We start from the raw sequence: 21,514 nt of genomic DNA, 5'->3' as shown, positions 1-21,514 counted from the left end.
GAGACTCAGATTCACTCCTGGCCTGGAGTGCTACCTCGTTGGTGACCCTTGGACTATCCTTGATCGGACTTTGCTGGCTTTGTCTTGCACTAAACGTTATTCCCTTATCAAGTATCTACACACTGTAAATGGATCGATTGTAATCGTGTCTTGTCTTTCCTCTGACACTTTTGAATGGCTTGTTGTGTTCTGGTGGAAAATCAACCCAAAAGTTTTATAGCACTTACTGAACCATCACTTAGAAACTGAATGTTCTTCACACACACTTCTGGACACGATATGAAAGAGGAATTTCAACTCTCTTTCAGCAATGTACAAAAATGCAAAGACCATTTTTACAAACGTTACAAAAAATCTAACGACAGTTACCAAAATGAAACTTTATGGATGCTGCTGCCGACAGTTCAATACACCTTGGCATATCTGGTGCACTGCCAGAAGATTTCAGCTTTCTCCCCCCCCAGCCATGTTTTACTGTGACCTCTTTGCAGAGGGTGCAATTCCCTATCTAATATTGACAACAAAGGGGAGCTACTTGGGGCCACAAAATTCAACAGCAACTCTCAATAGAGCACTATACATCACAGAACAGTGCCTTACGGTTTACGACAGCTGTTGCAATACTGCTTTTATGATCATAAATGCAAAATGACAGGTGCTGTATGGCTGAAGATGGCTTTAGCAGCCAATCACCATCACCAAGTCAAAACAAAGTACGTCAGAATTACTGTAAACATTCAGATGCAGAATTAATTAGTAAAAATCGATAAGCCTACATATAATTGTAGTCAGACAATGAACACACAAGTGTATGAAAAAGGGTACACACTGATAGTTAATGAATTGAAGCATTCGGAAAAACAAACCTAAACAAATGCCATTGATCATAAGCAAGTTACTTTCATCTATTAATCTGAAATAAACAAGTCGCCACCTTGAAACTATCTGTGTGTTGGTTCCGACATCTCTTTGTATTCTCCTACAGAGTTTGATATTTATTCTTTGGTGAGGAGTTATATTCAGTACCATTAAAACACTAAACCCTTTGGTGTTCAGAATCAGCTACAACAACCTGATATTAATGACTGAAAGCTTTGTTTAAAGAAGAATGACAATACAGTATTTTCAGGATCTATGAAGCTGCCTCGATGGGAAAAGCAGCGGTGAAGCCATAGCACCCAGATTCTGCATTTGGAATCAATGTAGAATAACTCATTGCAAGCAGTCTTCATTGCAGACAACTAAATACAATGCAACCTATGAGTCTATGACTCCACCTTTGGGCTGTACGCAGAACTCCAGCCCACCGACCGCTGTGCCACTTCCCCCCACAAAATAGCAGCGGACAGGAATTTTGGACTTGGCAAGACTGATAATCCCAATCACATCTACAGCTTCTGACAACCACCAACTAACTCAGTCAAAACAGGAAAAAATGTTTTTTTCAATACAGCATACTATTCAGGACATGATGCTGTTAGTTAGTCGTGGGTAGACACAAAATGCTGGAGTAACTCAGCGGGTGAGGAAGCATCCCTGGAGAGAAGGAATGGGCGACGTTTCGGGTCGAGACAGGGTTGTAGCTTGTCGCGGGTGGACGTAGGTTATCGTAGGTGTCGTCGTGTTTGTCGTACGTGTGGTCGTAGGTGGATGTCCTGTTGCGACAATTGGGTCGCCGGTTGTCGGTGGCTTGCTGCAGCTTGACGTCGATTAGGTGGCAGGATGTCATAGCTTGTCGTAGACATTGTCGTAGGGGGGTCCAGTCTCCGGTTTTTCGGTGGCCTGCTACGACTATGACAGTTGTCGGCAGTCGCCAGAAAAATCACCTAAGTGGGACAGGCCCTTAAGGATCGTGGTTTGGTTTAGATATACCACTTGCCATAAAAGATCAAGACTAGGGGCCCATGCAGCACACAACTTCAACATAAAACAATGCAACAGGTCAGAACCGCAGCTTGAAATACGTGTTCAAACATTTGCAATGGGTTTTGAAGTAATAAGCATGGACTTAACAACAAGAGCGATAAGCAAGAGGCGGGGTGACATATGCTATTCTAATGTGACAACTACTATGCTAGGTTCATTGGCGGCAACCCCCACCCCCTAGAAAACTCATTCAATCCCCTCCCTCATGAAACAATGACCATTAGCACTACATGGACTTTGCTCGGCAAGCAAGCTTTTAATTTTAGAAAAGTGATTTTATTGAAAATTTAATGTGCATGCACCCATACATCACTAAACACTGATGTAAGAGAATGATACAGTTAATTGACATAATTGACTAAAGTTGATTTGTAAAGCTAATCACACCAGATGCTACACACACTTTACCATGAACACATCCAGATGGATCTTCAGCTGATTCTCCACAATCATCCATGAAATAGTAAGATTAAACGAGAACTTACCAGTTTGAAGTTTGATCTTGATTTTATGAGGAGTTACGATGAGCGATTACGTGAACAAGGGCCGTCCGTCTGCGTGCGCGTCAATCTTCAAAGCAGCGGTGTTAAATCACAGATAACTAAGAAGACCTGAGAATAGTAAGATTGTGAAAAAAACTAGAACATCCATGTGATCTTGATAATATGAGGGTGGGAGCGGTGGGCACGTAATCGCTCATCGTAACTCCTCATAAAATCAAGATCAAACTTCAAACTGGTAAGTTATCGTTTAATCTTACTATTTTACTTCGGAGTCACGTGAGTGACTACGTGAAGATTTCAAAGCTCTGTGATTTTACGCCGGCTACGAATCCAGGCGTCACTCACTGAATGGATTGACCATGGATGAGATTATTGTTAAAGCATTCAGACATAACGTAGTTAGTAACGACACTGATGCTTTAAAATAAAGGAAAAAATAAATGTTTTATTTGCTTCCCCTCCAAACCTGTGGGAAAGCTAGGTAACAGAACTTAAGATGGCACGAGCAAATACCCCTGGTCCGATTATGGGTTTATTATAAAACCGCTGGAACGTTCTTTCGTTCACCCATCCTGCAGCTGCTAGGATGTCATCAAGGGGCACGTCCATCGTTCTTGCTGCCGACGTAGATGCAGCCCTGGTGGAGTGAGATTTAAAGATATGAGTATTTATTCCTGCTACCACCATTACCTCCTTTAACCATCTGGAGATAGTTTGTGTCGACACCTTTCGGTGTGGTTTCTTGTGGCTGATGAGGACCGATTGTTCTGAGCCTCTGAGGTTTCCGTGGCTCTCAGGTAGTGGTGTAAATGTGTTACCACACACAATTGCTTCCCACTTCTTAATATGAGTGGCGTACTGTTTTTTGGTACTGTCCCTCCATGCCTTTGTGATGACATCCACAGTTCGTTCGGATAATCCAATGTCTTGAAATGGCCTCCTCAAAATCTGCAAACCAACAAATCAATCCGGTCAGAAAGTGGATGGCTGCTCCCTGAAACTGGGTTTACTAGGAGATCTCTCCTCTTAGGTACAACCATTAATGGCTGGACTATGATCCCCAGTATTTTTGGGAACCAGGCTTGTGTAGGCCAATCTGGTACTACTAAAATGCCTGTGGCTTTGTCTTGCTTGATTTTAGTCAAGCATCGATTTATGAGGCAGAATGGTGGGAATGCATAAATATACATTCCTCCCCAGTTTAGGGAAAAGGCATCCACTGACTCTGCTCCTGGGTCTGGCTCCCAGGACACATATCTGGGTAATTGATGGTTTAATCTAGATGCAAACAGATCCAAATCTGGAGTGCCAAATCGTATAGTTATTTCATTGAATACCGTACGATTCAACATCCATTCTATGTTGTCATTAAACATTCGTGACCTTGCATCTGCCACCGTGTTATATCTTCCTGGTAGATATACTGCCGTGACCCAAATATCCCTCTCGATGCACCAGTGCCAAATGAGGTTAGATAATCTGTCACAGGATACAGATTTTACACCACCCATGTGATTGATATATGCTACCGCAGTAGTGTTATCAATCTGAATTTGAACATGCACATGTTGCATGTTGTTACAGAGAGACTTGAGTCCATATTGTGCCCCCAACAATTCTAGGTAATTGATTCCATATTGTTGGAGTATAGTTGACTCTTGCTCATTCCATCTGCCTCCACAGCTCCTGGCTGTGTTTGTGGCTCCCCATCCTAACCCGCTTGCGTCGGTTTGGAGAAACACTGATGGGCTCTCAATTAAGATTTCCCTTGAGCTGAGTCTTATGTTTGCCATCCACCATTGTAGTTCAATAATGGCTTCAGCTGGTAACCGCATTGATTTGCCAAACTGACCTGCATGCAATTTCAATGCTCGTTCCTTAGCCCGCTGTAAATGCTGGTAATGCAAAGGTCCGTAGCGTACTGCAGGAAAGGCAGCTACCAATTTGCCAATGGCACTTGCTGTTTGTCTGATAGTTGGTTTGTGTTTTTCTATCAGATCATTGCAGGCTTTCCTCAAGTCTTTTTGTTTGCCTTTTGGCAAAGTCACCAACATGGTTACTGTGTTGATAGTAAATCCTAGATAATCAATTACCTTGGTAGGAGTTAATTTTGATTTTACTGGATGGATTAGAAACCCAAGTTTTTCAAACAGGGTTTTGGTTGCCTTGACTGTTGCTTCCGCCAATTCTTTGGTAACTCCAAAGATGAAAATGTCATCCAAATATGCCATGACTATGTGATTTTGAGATCTTAGCAGCCCCAGAATTGGTTTAAGTAATTTGGTAAACAGTCTAGGGGCTGATGTCAATCCATTTGGCAGAGCCTTGTATTGCCATAATTGACCCATCCAGGTAAACTTCAAATATCTCCTATATTCTTTGTGAATAGACACCGAATAGTATGCATCTTTTAGGTCGATGCATGCCATATAGCCATTTTTGGAAACCAACTGATTTGCTGTTCCAAAATTGTCCATTTTAAAGTGTTTGTGTTGCACATATGTATTTAGTTCTGTAAGATCCAAAATAATACGGATCCCTCCATCTTTTTTCTCTTTTGGAAAAATATTGGATATAAATTGGTGAGGTTCTGTGTATGACCTCTCAATGACATTATTGTCAGATAGCGTTTCAATTTCTTTTTGTATATCCATTGTCTCTTTTTGGGAAAAGACATATGTGCGAGTATTAGAATGTGTTGGTGGTGGTGATAAATTTAAATTGAACTCAATTTTGAATCCTTCTATACTGTGCAGTATGAATGGATCCTTAGTAACCCAACACCATTCTTTTAAGAAGTATTTCAACCTTCCCCCCACCTGTAAGTGAGGTTCGTTTGGTATGTTCCCTGAGGAACTGGTTTGACTTACCTCTGTTGTTACTGGCGTCGTGGTGCTGGCTTTCGTCCGCGAGGTTTGGGGAGCAGAGCTGGTGGTTGCTCTCTCCTCATCCTCGCTGTCGGCCTGCTGGGGCCTGCCCCTAAAAAAGACCTTGTCTCAGGGGTGAATCTTCCTCCGGTGCCTGGCTCTCTAGGTGTAAAACGCCGAGAGCTGTTTTATAGCCTCTTTCCGTCTGCAGTTTATTTCGAAGCGGGCATTACATAGCAGTGCCATGGTATCCTGCTCCCGCTCAGTGAGGATGCCTCCTTCCACACCTCCTGCAAACAAAGTGATTCCTGACCCCAGCAGGTTTAACACTTTTTGGAACTTCAGTTCCTGGTTCCTGATTATGGGACCTATTTGTCCCCAAATTATGCGGTTCATCGCTTGTACCTTGAGGGAAGCACAGTTTGATGGTGGGGGGTACCTGTTTAGGGTTTCTTCCATGACAAGATCCTTGAGTTGATGAGACGCCAAGTAGTTGATGTTACTTGCTAGGTCTTCATCCAAGGGTGCTCCCAGTGCTGTGGAGATCGCAAATTTAGTTGATTGTAAGGGTACTTCCTCCAGTCCCTCCTGGGAGTGATCCCCCCCTGTGCTTCCAAACTCTGAGTCCGGGTAATCCCCGTATGTACTTCCCCCTTCCATGGGAAAGACATATTGCTGCCCAGAGTATGAGGCTGCTGGCACGGTCTGTAAATGGGACTCGTGCTGATAATGCTCCTTTCTCCGGAGTTTATCATTGTGGAGCAGCTTCTCCACCAGCTGCTCCATGTGGGAGAGTCGTCCTCGGACGCTTCCCGATGAGGGAGGGTTTCCCTCTTCCCCGGACTCATCCGAGTCTACGGGTCTGGCAGACTTATGGGTGGTTTTACGTCCCGCCGGGACCACCACGGTGCTGATCTCCTGCACCAAGTCTGCTCCTGCCGGTTCTAACGCCGGCAGCAATGTCGGCGAGAATGAGCGTCGTCCGCTACCGGAACGCTGCGGTCTTCGGCAGCTGGTTTCCCCGCGGACCTTCTCTTTGACATTTTTGGGGCTCTGAAAGAAAAATCACTTCTTTAGCCCGAACAGAAAGCGCAGGGTAAGTGGTTCAACTTTTCTTACCTGCCGCCTTTTTTAAATCCCAACGGCTGGGAGGTCGCAGTGCCGCTCCTGTCCGTTGTGTGCGTTGCTTTCAGACGTAATGACGCGCACGCAGACGGACGGCCCTTCTTCACGTAGTCACTCACGTGACTCCGAAGTAAAATTATACATCGAAGATTACATTTCTAAATGTCATTCAATGTTTTGAATTTAACATGGTCCAATTGTTTCTAGGCTCACTATATACATTTAAAATGGTGGCATAGCGGTAGAGTTGCTGCCTTACAGCGCCAGAGAGCTGGGTTCGATCCTGACTACACGTGCTGCCTGTACGGAGTTTGTACGTTCTTCCCATGACCTGCGTGGGTTTCCTCCGAGATCTTCGGTTTCCTCTCACATTCCAAAGACGTACAGTTTTGTAGGTGAATTGGCTTTGGATAAATGTAAATTGTCCCTAGTGTGTGCTGGATAGTGTTAGTGTGGAGGGATCGCTGATCTGTGCGAACCTGGTGGGCCGAAGGGCCTGTTTCTGCGCTGTATCTCTAAACTAAACTATAACATGCATTGTATTTGTCTTTCCTTTGTCCAACACCATTCAATTTAAAAAGCCTTCTTGCACGTCAAACAAGCTGCAACTTTTCTTCACCCAACAGATAAAGTTTGACAAGATTTACTGTACCATGGGATCTTGGCAATTAAAGAAATGAAAATTCAACATACTTCTTGAAACAGTCAAAATAATAGTAAAACAGATACTCCTGCAAAAGTACCAAACAAATGCCGAAGCAAAACTAAGGTCACAATGTCCATGGAATTCTAAACAGTAAAAGTAAATTATCCCGACTGCATTGACAAGAGAAAAGGCACTGGATGCATTTCCAAAACAGGACCATTTGAACAACTCGGTTTAAGTGAATAAAGAGGAAGAAGATTGAACTTTATTGCCTTCCATCACGGTGAGGAATGTGGAATCCTCTGTGATGGATGTTTTATGTGGCTGTGTGCCTTGTTGCTTTTCACTTAGTGTGGCTGTATGGTAACTCAAATGTCACTGTACCTTAATTGGTACACCTGACAATGAACTGACCTTGAAAGTGATTACGAAAACCTAAACAATGACATTATAACCCCTCGAGCAGTTTGGTTTCTGAATCCAATGTTTAATTGTCTCTGTAGTTTGGAGACCTATAAAAACTGTTCAAATGGATATAAATAATTAACATTTTAAAATGAATTTTAAAAGTAACAAATGTACTTATTAACATGTGTAGCAAGGTGATGAGGATGCTGGTTTACAATGTAGAACACTAAATGCTGGAGTAACTCTGCAGAACAGGCAGCATCTCTGGGGAGAAGGAATGGGTGACGTTTCTGAAGACCCTTCTTCAGACTGAGAGTCGGGGAGAGGGAGACACAGAGATATGGAAGGGTAAGGTGTGAAAACTGGACATCAAAGGGGCCGAAGTTCAAGTAAAATGTAGAATGTAGCATTGTTAGCGAGGGGATAGTGACAACGAAGCATACAAAGATAACATTTAATCAAGAGGACAGCCAGACTGGTCGGAGAACTAGGATGGGAGTGAGATGGAGAAAGAGGGAAAGCAAGGGATACTTGAAGTTAGAGGTCAATATTCATACCGCTGGGGTGTAAGCTGCCCAAGCGAAATATGAGAACCTGTTCCTCCAATGTGTGCTGGCTTCACTCTGACAGTGGAGGAGGCCCAGGACAGAAAGGGAACGGGAAGTGGAGTTGAAGTGTTTAGCAACCGGGAGATCAGGTAGGTTCAGGCGGACTGAGTGGAGGTGTTCAGCGAAAAGATCGCCGAGCCTGCGCTTGGTCTGCGAAGGCAGGAACGGGGTACTGATTGGGGATGATCAGCCATGATCACATTGAATGGCGGTGCTGGCTCAAAGGGCCAAATGGCCTACTCCTGCACCAATTGTCTATTGCCTATTGTCTCGCCGATATATTGGAGTCCACACCTGGATCAGCGGATACAGCAGATGAGGTTGGAGGAGGTGCAAATGAAGCGCAAGTTAACATGTTTGTGCTAGGAATAAATTTACATAATGTAGATCAAGTAATTTCCTAAAAAATTTAGGGCTTAATTCCAGGTGGTCATCAGTGCAGGGTCCTAGAATTGAGCATCTTCAGCTGTTGCACCAGTGATCTTCCTGCCATCATAAGGTCAGCAATGAGCTTATTTGCAATTGATTGCATAATCAATTCACAAAACTTGTAGAAACAAATCAGTCCACACCTGCATGCACCATGACATCAACAACATTCAGACATGAACAGAAAGATACAAGGCACTGCAAATGCTAGAGCCTTGAGCAAGAACACAAAGTGCTGGAGGAACTCAGCGGGTCAAGCAGCATGGGGAAGAGCTGCTGGGGCTCCTGGATGGAGGTGGATGGGATTCATACTAGAATTTCAGGCAATAACCAACTCCAACAAAAAAAGCAGCTCACCAACATCTTGTCATTAGAAATTTAAAACAGTTAATAAAGGCTGGCGTAAGCAATACCCAGAACATGAAAATGAATTTTGTATAAAACGAGAAAGGAAAGCTATTCACCTGTATTCACCTTTACAATTCATGGAAGCACCAGATTTAAAATAATACATTTCCGCTCCCAACTTTCAGCCATATTTGGGACAGGGAAGCAGAGATAGAAGAGCTACATTTCAAACTTTCTAATATAAAAGTTCAAGAAATAGCCATGCAGACCCTTGAGTCTATATTACAATTCATAAAATCAGACTGATCAGATCTTGGCTCCAACTCTACATTTCTGTTTGGTCTTCATTAGTGTAAACTCCCCCACATTTCAAAACCCTTTCAGACTCAGCCATGATTATATGCATTCTATAATAGCCTCCACAGATCTCTGGGGTACAGAAATCCAAATATTCACAACACTGAAGGAAGAAATTACTCTTCATCTTTGCCTTAAATGGGCAATCTCTATTCTAAAACCACAAGGCCGGTTTTAGATTTCTCCATGTGGACAAATATTATTTCCCTAATTACCATACCCATGCCCTCAAAACCTGTGCAATTTAAAGATAAGTTGCAGGATCCACTTTACATCTAATAAAGTAATCACTGTTTCAACTAAGTTTTAATTTAGTGAATATCTCAATCGTGCATGGCTTGGGTGACCACTGGATTAACTCTAGTCTGTGTACAGCAGTCTGGCTCATTCCCTGGCCCTCTAGTGTGATCTGGGCCCTGTCACCCCTATCGGAATGAGGCTGCTCTGTAGCTTAGGTTATGTGCAAATGAAACCTTCTTCACAACTTGTGAAGGGCAGCGGTAGAGTTGCTGCCTGACAGCACCAGAGACGCGGGTTCGATCCTGACCACGGGTGCTGTCTGTACGGAGTTTGTACATTCTCCCTGTGACCTGCATGGGTTTTCTACGGATGCTACAGTTTCCTGCTGCTCATGTCGCAGGGTGAAGCCTGCATGGTCGTGAGTAGTCGCCCAAAGAGTCGTACCTTCTTCTGGTCGCCTCTGGATTTTCAACATGTTGAAAGTTTTCGCCGACCTGCTGCGACTATGACGGGTGCCGGCAGTCGCTGAAAATAATCGCGTAAGTGGGACAGGCCCTTTCCAATTTCTTTAGGCAAATACATTCCAATCACACAACTAATTTTTCGGTAGCTTCAGATTGACTATGCATTCAGCAGACCTAATATGTGTGTTCTCAGCATTTATGCTTCCTGATTGAAGGAGGTTTTTAAAAATAAGTGCATACCTGAAGCCCCAGCCATCAATAGCACTTCCAAAAACCACATTCCCTTGCTCTGGGGCGAAGTAGAGGTGCGAATCATCTGTTTCTTCCAGACCAGCGCTCCAGTCATAAATCTGCCCACTAGTCGTCCAGTCTGAAGTAGGCTCTCGTGTGACATCCATCTCTGCTCTTGATTCCAATACTTTGGAAGTAAAAAGACTCCCAGTTACCGCATTTACCTAAAATATTCAGATATTATTGTCCAATGAAAGAAATTCATATTTTTACTTGGCAAATCATTTTAAAGAAAACAGAATATGCTGCTCACATTTAAAAAGATGTGTGTGATAGCACCACAAACTTCATTTCTGTTATTATTCTAAAGGCTTCAGACACAAACAACCGCAATATACATAATATTGAGCTCAAATCAAATATTTTCCTAATTTATTCAGTTTGCAAGTGTTATTAAGAAAAAAAGACATAGATCTCTTAGGGCGGCACAGTGGCGCAGTGGTAGAGCTGCTGTCTTACAGCGTCAGAGACCCGGGTTCGATCCTGACTACGGGTGCTGTCTGTACGGAGTTTGTACGTTCTCCCTGTGACCACGTGGGCTTTCTCCGGTTTCCTCCCACACTCCAAAGATGTACAAGTTTGTAGGTTAATTGACTTTGGTAAAAATTGTGAATTGTCCCCAGTGTGTCGAATAGTGCTAGTATTGGGGTGATCACTGGTCCGTGTGGATTCGATGGGCTGAAGGGCCTGTATCTCTAAAGCCTGAAGTGGTCTAAAGGTCACTTTCCAGATTAATTCACTCTGCCATTCCCAAGACTCTTCCTCTAGCTTGCAATATTATATTGCTTTCATGTAAGATTTTCCCTGACCAAGTACAGGCTTTGGTCTATGGTACAGGAGATACAATAGCAAGAAGTCTGTCAGCAGATTACCAGTACAGCCCAACTCTGAACTCACTTTTTTTTTTCCACGGAAATGAATCCTACAACAGTAATTCTAAACATCTGCTACCCTTAAATGAATGAATGCTTATAATATGCAAAGAAAAAAGTTATTTTCAATTTCATGTTATCTTTCCCTATGCCGCAAATTTATCTTCTGAGTACAATTAACTTGGACTTTCATCAGTGGCTTTAGAAATTTATGTCAAACAAGGTTCTTTTTGCAGATTCTCCCCATATGCCTATGAAATGCCAGTTTTATATTTTATAACTTTACCAATCAACACTTTAAAAAAATTCCTTTTACAAAATTAGGACTGGAGAGGGCTCATATTTTGTTGGCTCAAGCTGACAGCAAGGTTGTCTTAGCTTGATTCAAACACAGGGATGGAGTGTTGCCAGTAGACTGGCTGACACTAACAACACATCACCTCGTCGGTCATTCATTTCTGCTTGTGATGCTTTGTACAAACTGGCCGCCACACATAATTACAAATCCACAACAGCAATGCAAAAGTTACTCCATTAGGTAGGAGGAAATTCGGGACATGCTGTTCATGCATAAATAAGTTAACCAGATATACGATTATCATTCTTTGAACAGACACCAAATCATCATAAATCCTCCATAAGTCAAATTTTAGTGATAAAACCACTTCACATTTATGCCTACTAAACGAGACATTCCTGGTGCGAAATGCCTTTATATTATCAATTCATTATTCTCAATCAAAATGGAGCAAAATACATGGCACAGCAATCATTTCAGCAACAATTCATTTTGTATAAAGATCTAGATGGAAGCATTTGGGTGTCATAGAATTACTTCTTTGATTGAAGTTGCTAATTATCTTTCCAGCAATCACGGCAGCTAATTTACAGTCTTAACAGCACACAGGAGATACCCGGTTTAAATGGATTACAAATAACTTACTGTTAAACAAGACTCTAAATTATTGTGCTGCTTAATGCAACATATTGCTCTATGATGAATTGGTTTCTGAACCCATCGGTGCCAAATAATCAGCAAACTCATAATAGGTCACGTTAAGGTTCATATCCTGCATGGGTCAAAGGTGACTGTGGAAGCAGTGCAACCATAATTGCGTTGTCATCTGTAAGCCATCTGTTGAAATATTTCTTTAAATCTTCTTCCATCACTTAGAACGAGTAGAGAAATAAATGTATTATATCGCAGATGGGTTTCATTTTCAGTACTGTGTTTAATTTAATTAGTGCGAGATGATATGGAACATGCCCCGGGTTCCTCCTTAGACAGCTGAGACCAAGAGTCACTGGCAATTATCCTTGAATGATCATGCAGGTATAATCATCTACAATACAAAATAATGTCCTTCGCTGCAGTGAAAATAGTATTAATTCCTTCCTTCTGTTGCACTTGCTTGCTTTCTTAAATGTTTATTTTGCATATTGCTTGTTTAAAATAATGTTATCAGTTTATTTTTGTTACCCTTTGCCTTACTTTGAGCTTTATCTTTTAGTTTCCATTATTTCTCGTTTTACTTAACAGCCAATCACCCCTTCCCCTGCTTTCTCGGTTCTGTCGCTTTAGTTTGGGAGTCCTGGTTCAGTCCACAGATACCACCAAGTCATGTGTGGGAACGAACTGCAGATGCTGGTTTACACCGACGATAGACACAAAATTCTGGAGTAACTCAGCGGGACAGGTGGCATCTCTGGAGAGAAGGAATGGGTGATCTTTCTTCGGTGTGAATCAGCCTTTGTAGTTCCTTCTTACACTATAAATTAAATTTTATTTCATTGAACCTTGAATGTTACATTCAGGTATATCCTCCCCATTTCAGGTATATTTATCTACCTTCAGGTATATCCTCTCCTTTTTCTTAACAACTTCCTATAGCGTGCATGTGCCTCAACCAATCAGACCTATTATTCTAGTTGGATAGGAAGGGAGACTGATGACCGATACACGCTGTGAATCTGGGCACCACATTATTCTGTTTAAGTTCTCCTGGTATTTCCTGACTCTTCATCAATTCCCTCACATTCGCAGCTTGCAAATCTCCTTGGCCGCAGATTGCCAAAGTAATTAAAAGTCCGCAGCACTAATGGCTGCACGTTGGCACAGCGGGTAGAACTGCTACCTCACAGCGCCAGAGATCCGCGTTCGATCCTCACTACGGATATTGTCTGTACAGAGTTTGTACATTCTCCTCGTGAACTACGTGGGTCTTGTCAGAGAAATTTAGTTTCCTCCCACACTCCAAACACGTACAGGTAGGTGTGTGTGTGTGTGTGTGTGTGTGTGTGTGTGTGTGTGTGTGTGTGTGCGTGCGTGCGTGTGTCATATAAACATTTATCTACATCACAGTACAATGGCATGCATAGAAAAACACACATTTTAGCACTGACAAAATACACAGGAATTGTGCAGAATAACTTTTTAAATGAGCACAATAAGCCAATATTTCTTACCTGCTCCAGAATCTTCTGCAATTGAATATAAGCTTCAAGAGGAGTTAGTTTTAGTTCAGTGATCAGCCGATCGATTTTGTTAATGACTAAAACTGGGCGAATGTTCTCCAACCAGGCCTGGCGCAACACTGCCTGAGTCTGAAAATGAAACAGCAAAAGTTCTCACTTCTATTCAGATTATTCACAGTAATCAAATTAAATTATTGTTGTTTCAGCATTAAAACAGCACTGATGCATTCTAGATCATCTATTTAGCCGGCAACATGCCAAAAAATTATTGGTAACAGTGCCTGTGAAAAACTAGCTTGGGGAAATAATTTCATACTGCAGTAATTAGGAAATCTCGTGAGGCAAATTTTCTCAACCAAATCTAATACCCCGGGTAGGCACCGACTCTCAATTTCATATTAAAATAGATGTTGCAAATTGTCAATGGTTAAAGTGCATATTCCCTGAGTTTACCTGAGGGCAGACACCTTCGACAACATCGACAACAACCACAGCACCATCACATACTCGCACAGCAGTGGATACTTCAGAGGAGAAATCCACGTGGCCTGGGGAATCGATCATATTGATGAGATATTCTTGATTATCTGTGAAACACAAGTCAACATGTACTATCTTCCACAAGCCATTTTTCTATTCATTATTCATACCTGGAGTGCAATCATTCATTAATCTATCTTTTAAATCCTATAACTGCTAGTGGTGATTATCAGGCTCGAATGAATGGGTGCCATTCATCAACAAAATTCCCAAAGGGACATATGTAACTTTTCATTCTTAATGAATTAAACTAATTAAGGCATAAGAAGATCCTTTCAGGGTGGCACAGTGGCGAATCGGTAGAGTTGCTGCCTTACAGCACCAGAGTTCCAGGTTTCATACTCACGATGGGTGTTGTCTGTAAGGAGTTTACACATTCTCTCTATGACTGCGTGGGGTTTACCCCTTAGTGCTCCAGTTTCCTCCCACTCTCCAAAGACCTACAGGTTTGTAGGTTAATTGGCTTCTGTAAATTGCCGCGAGTGTGGGATAGAACTAGTGAACGGGCATCACTGGTCAGCATGAACTTGGTGGGCCGAAGGGCCTGTTTCCACGCTGTATCTCTAAACTAAAAATAAACTAAAAGAACTCTGAAAATATTGTGATATTATAAAAAATACCACAAAAATACTGTTAACTATTCATTTTTAGGATTTAGCAGCCCCCAGCAAGGCCAGTATTAGTTGCCCACCACAAACTGCCCTTGAGAAGTAGTGGTCAGCCACGTTATTGAACTGCTCCAGTCCTGCTGGTGTGCAGCACCTGGACCAGGTGACAGTCAAGGGCCAGTGATATATTTCCATGTCAGGGTGATGCATGATGTGGAGGTGGAGAACCTACAGGTGACGGTGTTCCCATTCAGTTGCTGCTATTGTCTGTCCTTCTTGGTGGTAAAGGCTGCAAGTTTGGAAAGTCAGAGTGACCTGAGCATTCTTTTGAGAGTACACACAGTAACTGGTGAAGAAAATAATGTATTCAGGATGAAAGCTGGAGTAACTCAAGAGGGTCAGGCAACATCTCTGGAGAAAAGCTGGCTGACCCGTTGAGTTACTCCACCTTTCTGTATCGGCCTTTGGTTTAAACCAGCATCTGCAGTTCCTTCCAACACACAGTGTATTTAGAATGTTTCTCCCATATGCCACTAGACTTCCACTTCCAAATCTATAAAGCTGATTACCGCTACAACATCTGGACATTTGTAAAGCCTTAAGTTTCAATTAAATGCTTTCCTGCTTTCCTATTTAGTGGAAGCCACATTCATGAATGAAGTGTTGCAATTAAGTAATCATGTTGGGACGTCAAGGATTATATTGTGGCAACCTTCCTATAGTCCTTTATTAGTAACTGCAAACAAAAGATAACCACAATTGTGATTTCCTGGCATAGAGCCACCTTTGGTTATTACCTGAAGAACTTTTTTTTATAGAGCTAGCTTTCCCAACATTTGGGCACGTTTGCCTTCATTGATCAGGACATTGAGTATCGGGATTGGAATGCCATGTTACAACCATACAAGTAGTTGGTGACACACACTTGGATATTGTGTGCAGTTCTGTTCACTCAGCTACAGGAAACAATGTCACGAACCTGGAGAGAGTGCATTAAAGATTCACAACAACGCTACCTGGACTGGAGTGATTGAGTTACCAGGAGAGGTTGGATAGGCTGGGGCTTTCATCCCTGGAACTAAGGAGGCCGTGGGGTGACATTATAGTGGTATATAGAATCATGAGTGTCAATGATAAGATGAATGGTCACAGTCCTTTTCTTAGGGTATGGAAGCATAAACCTAGAAATGTGATTAAAATGAAAGTGGAACGATTTAAAAGGGATCCGAGGGGCATCATTTAACATGGAGGGCAGTGGGAATATAGAACAATCTGTCAAAGGAAGCCGCAGAGGCGGGTATGATTACAATGTTTAAAATACATTTAGACAGGTACACGGGTAGGAAATGTTTAGTGTAATATAGGCCAAACACAGGCAAATGGGACTAGGTAGACAAAAACGCTGGAGAAACTCAGCGGGTGAGGCAGCATCTATGGAGCGAAGGAAATAGGCAACGTTTCGGGTCAAAACCCTAGCTCAGGTTATCAACTTGGTTGGCAAAGACAAGTTGAATCAAATGGCTTGTTTCCGTGCTATATAACTTTACGATGCTGTGATAAAACCCACAACAGCCTCACTGAACTAATTCACTCCACAAAATGAAAGGGCATTCAGGCATCAACCATAAACAGGCCTGACTTGGTAAGGAGAGCAAATGTCTTTCCATGAAGAATATTAGTGAACCAGTTGGGTTTCAATGACAATTTGATAGTATTATGGACATTATTAGAAAGGACCAATATGAAAAAAAATATCCAGGTTACTAATTGAATTTGGATCGGAACTCAGATCTCTGCATTATTAATCTACGTTTCCTGATTACTAATCTGCAATGCACACCATACTGTAAAGAAGACCTTTTAAACAACATAAGATTTTGAGAGAATATAAATGTAAAACTTTCACCTGATCAGGGACCAATTCAACAAAAGCAAGAGAAACTAATTTTTGTGGGAATAAAAATAGAGTGATTTAAATGACAGCTACACTTCATACGAGGAAAAATTATCGATAAATAGTTGACATTCAGGAACATCCATGGCTATTGGAAGGGAGCAAAGAAATGTGATCTGCTTTTAATTGTTCTGGCAAACAGCAAATCAAACACAACATCTGTGTAGGAAAGAACTGCAGATGCTGGTTTAAATCGAAGATAGACACAAAATGCTGGAGTACCTCAGCGGGACGGGCAGCATCTCTGGAGAGAAGGAATGGGTGACGTTTCGGGTTTGAAGAAGGGTCTCGACCCGAAACGTCACCCATTCCTTCTCTCCAGAGATGCTGCCTGTCTCGCTGAGGGTACTCCAGCATTTTGTGTCTATCATCAATGCGGATCCTGTTGTACATAATTCAATTATACCATTGTGTGCAATTCTACTAAATAATTTACCTGTATTGAAGTGCAACGATATAGAACTGGATTTCATTGTGATTCCTCTGATCTGCTCATCTTCTCGACTATCCATATATCGTAACTATAACGAGCAAGAATTACACATGCTTAATATTTTCAATAGATTTATTCAACGTGTGAGGAATTTAAATCCTGTCCACAAGTTACTGCTGCAATTTTCACAAATCAATTGAGTTATTTTTTGCAACACTTAACTGTCAATCCATTTAATTGTCACGACTCAACAAGAATAATATTTTCAAAAATATATAAACAAATCGCAAGTGGAAAAACTTCAAGTATACACAAACCATAACATGGTATATTATGATGTAGCACGATAACTGAAGAGTTTGTTGAGAAAATAAAGAAATGGGAAAGTAGATGAAAATCTTGAGACATTTTCAAGGAAAATAATTAGCCTCTAAAGTGGCCTCAGAACAAACTTAGTCCAACTTCCCATGGGAAATATTTTGTGTTGTTATAGAGCAGGTTGAGTCAATGGCCATGTATTAAAGCTTGACAGCAGCTTTTTGATTAAAAAGAAATACAATGATGCACAAAGCTGTATGTCCCTTGACAAAAACAACTAACATTGACTTCAAATACCTGAAACTATTATTCACTATAAATTATATTTTCGAAATGAGTTCTCATATATTCAGCTAATCTCCTTTGCCTGGAAAGCTGCACACCAAGGTAACTTAAGGGTCTGTCCCACTTGGCGATTTTTTCGGCGACTGCTGGCATCATATCAGCGTCGCCCAAAGATTTTGAACATTTCAAAATCCAGTGGCGACAAAAAAAATGTTGCGACACTTGAAAAAACACCGTACCTCATACGTCATCACTGCCGCATCATGCTGCAACATTTTCGATGACCTGATACATCATTCAATGATGCCGGCAGTTGCCAAGTGGGACAGGCCCTTAAAGAGATGGACAGCCAATTATGTTCCCAGCTTGTGTTGGTACTCCCCAAAAATGACAGCTTAGAAATCATCAAACATTTTTGTCTTTCCCATTACAAGAATGCACAATTCTTCCACTCACATACTCCTGCACAATGTAGCAAAAATGTTGACTTCATTGTTCATGACGTGTTTCATACATCCTTTCAGTTACCACTATCAGCATGTTGCTAGTATTCTAAAAGACTGCATCATGTTTGATATTAAAACTTCGTCAAGGCAGTGAACTGGTACCATAAAGCAACAACCAAGTTCCTGCAGCTGAGGACTGGTCAGTTTCTAGCGACAGTAAATCTACAACAGAGCAATTTAGTTCACAATGGACATGATTCTACAGAAAATGAGCCTCCCAAATATTCCATCTCCACTCCAATCTCATGTTAATCCCCAATTCCAGAAGTGGATGTATTAACATTGTAACTGTAGCATTATGGGTTGGGAGATTGCAACCTTCAAGTGGTCCGCCCTGTTCGACTAATGCAATTAACCCGACGTGCACAATCTAGATCAAATAGAACAAGTTAACCTCTAACTTTAGGGTGTGCACGCCATACACAAGAAGAAGTAGCATTACTATACCTGAATACAAATTCTACACTGACATTTCATTGCTGTACCGTCTGTCAGAGGAGCTATTCATTGAAAACACATTAAATTAAGAACCTGGTGTACATAATAGATCTTGTGACGCTACTCCAAGAAAGGCACACTCCAGAATCCTGGTCAATGTTTAATCCTGAACCAAAATCATTAAAGCAGACTGTCTAGCCATTACCCAGTATACATGCAGACCTTGCTGTGAGGAAAATACCTGCTGCGTTCCCTATCTTACAACAGGGCCGGTGTTTCATTCCCAGTCATCTAACTGGAACGTGAAAGTTGCTTTATAAAAGTTGCTATATAAAAATCGAAGGTAGACAAAAAAGCTGGAGAAAATCAGCATCAAAGGAGCAAAGGAATAGGCGACGTTTCGGGTCAAGACCCAAAGATTATTTGTAAAAATCTCACCTAAATATCTATCCGCTTACCTTTCCTGCAAGTCGATTAGAAATGATCCCATTGCTAGCAATAAGGCTGTCAGCTAAGGTAGTTTTACCTATAAATGATAACAATACAAACACATTAGCCACAAAGACATATTTGAAGTAATAAATTCCACAAAACACATGTAGGAATATTCCTTAAATTATAATCAGTCATTTATTGCGACAATAAGATGCATTCAAATAACACATTCAAATGCAATCAAATAAAAATCAAAAAACCTTAGACAAAAGAAGAGAATTTAGAGCAGATAATCAAAATCTTGGACATACTGTAGAGTCAAGGGTTAAGGAGTGGTTTATAGAAAATAAACAGGTAATTCTAGAGTTTAAATAGACATCAATGGTGCACAAACAGCATGATATGAAAGATGATAACGTTTTCAGAATTTTTGTACAAATCTGTAAAAGGACAATGGAACGAGGCCAGAGGGGGTTGAATACAATTATGCAGTTTCACATCATCGCGTCCTCTTCACTTTCAGAACTCTGAAGGCACATTCCCTTCCATGACGTTCACTTACTCTGTTTAATCTAACAACACGAATCCCTGCCTTTGTGCAACCACAGGAGACGCCCCACCCGGCCTTTCATCTTTGTATTTCTCATCATCCAATGCTGCATGATAGTAATTTACTGAAGGGTCTCGACCCGAAAGTCACCCATTCCTTCTCTCCAGAGATGCTGCCTGTCCCACTGAGTTACTCCACCATTTTGTGTCTATCTTCAGTCATTTACTTCTTTCTATTCAATAGAATGTATTCCTCAATGTAGTCTCTTCTGTGGATGACTGCCCTAAAGAAACATAGAAAATAGATGCAGGAGTAGGCCATTCGACCCTTCGAGCCATTTAATATGATCATGGCTGATCATCCAAAATCCATACCCCGTTCCTGCTTTCTCCCCATATCCTTTGATTCCGTTATCCCTGAGAACTATATCTAATTCTCTCTTGAATACAACCTCTGTCTCCAACTATTCCCGACTCTCATGAAAGTTTGAAATCGTAACACTGCTTCTGTCTCCAAAATTGAGATTTCCGGTTTCCAGTGTATTGCTTTTAAATGTTTTAACAAATGACACATACAATTCAATGTTTTAGTGGTACACTTATCATTAAATCTACATGATGCAAATCCATAATATCAAATACACATATTGAAAGAATCTTGCACCATGCAGGGTATTTAACTCCCAATGCAACATATTGGCCCATGGTCAAAACAGAACAATATTGACAATAAAAACAGCAATCTTCAAGATGCATAATCTGGATTGTGAGGATATTTAACACATGCTTGACTATTGGCAAGAACTTAGTGGGGAAAATGAACAAATATATGAATCAGAGACAGACACAAAATGCTGGAGCAACTCAGTGGGACAGGTAGCATTTCTGGAGAGATGGAATGGGTGACATTTCTAGTTGAGATCATCCTTGAGACTCTTTTGATTTTATCTATGACGTTACACACATTGATGTCTACATTTTGCAATCCAATAATTTAACCGATAAGAAAAAAATGTTTTAAGACGTCAAGAGAGAAATCTTACCATGGTCCACATGAGCTACTATGCAGAAATTGCGGATGTTGGCAGTATTCTTTTGTAGATCAACAATGTTTGCCAAGTGAGTGTGACCCATTTTCACTTCAATTCTGTAATGACATACAAATTAATTGATGACACTAAATATTTTGTTACTCGTATTAATAATAATAATAGAACCTCAATTCCTGATCTACAATTTGCATGCCCCTCATGGGGGAGGGAGGGAAGAGGGGGAAGGGGGGAGAGAGGGGGAGGGAGAGAGGGGAGAGGGGAGAGGAGAGGGAGAGGGAGAGGGAGAGGGAGAGGGAGAGGGAGAGGGAAGAGGGAGAGGGAGAGAGGGAGAGGAGAGAGGAGAGGGAAGAGGGGAGAGGGAGAGGAGAGGGAGAGAGGAAGAGGGGGAGGAGGGAAGAGGGAAGAGGGAAGAGGGCAGAGGAGAGAGGGAGAGAGGGAAGAGGGGAGAGGGAGAGAGGGAAGAGGGAAGAGGGAAGAGGGGGAGAGGGGGGGAGGGGGAGAGGGGGAGAGGGAGAGAGGGAAGAGGGGGAAGTAAGGAATGATGGAGAGGATGGAATAAGCAGGAGTGTGAAGAGGGAGTGAGTGAGGAGGGGGAATGAGGAGTGAGTAGGGGGGGGGGGGGGGAGTGTGGAGCGGGGTAAGGGGGGGCGAGGGGACCGGGGAGCGAACACTCACCTTACCGCCACCAGGCTCCAGCCCGGCACAGGCCGCTCACCTCTGACCCGTGACGTAGAGCGTGACGCGGCGCCGTTGCCGGGACGCGTTGGTTGCCAGGCGACCGTTGCCGGGCTGGAGACGCTGCCCGCACAATAGAGGCGGCGGTGGCAGCAAAGCCCT

At 42.1% G+C, this 21,514-nt stretch overlaps 1 protein-coding gene across 3 annotated transcripts in view; it reads right to left on the bottom strand.

Moving 5' to 3' along the window:
* efl1 (elongation factor like GTPase 1) overlaps nt 1–21,495 on the bottom strand; it is a 237,538-nt gene extending 216,043 nt beyond the window's left edge. For 2 of the 3 annotated variants that reach the window (XM_033050218.1, XM_033050219.1), the window contains exons 1-7: nt 21,353–21,408; nt 20,669–20,772; nt 19,100–19,167; nt 17,098–17,182; nt 14,013–14,146; nt 13,551–13,688; nt 10,162–10,376 (exon numbers count right to left, since the gene is read on the bottom strand). In XM_033050218.1, the coding sequence (XP_032906109.1) occupies nt 10,162–10,376; nt 13,551–13,688; nt 14,013–14,146; nt 17,098–17,182; nt 19,100–19,167; nt 20,669–20,759 (731 nt within the window). In that variant the 5' untranslated portion in view covers nt 20,760–20,772; nt 21,353–21,408. Of the gene's footprint in view, nt 1–10,161; nt 10,377–13,550; nt 13,689–14,012; nt 14,147–17,097; nt 17,183–19,099; nt 19,168–20,668; nt 20,773–21,352 lie in introns of all 3 variants that reach the window. The other variant, XM_033050217.1, reaches the window with a different exon arrangement.
* Nucleotides 21,496–21,514: the final 19 nt, after the last annotated feature.

The sequence above is a fragment of the Amblyraja radiata genome, chromosome 34 (assembly GCF_010909765.2).
Source record: "Amblyraja radiata isolate CabotCenter1 chromosome 34, sAmbRad1.1.pri, whole genome shotgun sequence".
NCBI classification, from domain to species: domain Eukaryota; kingdom Metazoa; phylum Chordata; class Chondrichthyes; order Rajiformes; family Rajidae; genus Amblyraja; species Amblyraja radiata.
The sequence above is the reverse complement of the archived record's forward strand: the minus strand, read 5'-3'. Positions and strand labels throughout refer to the sequence as shown.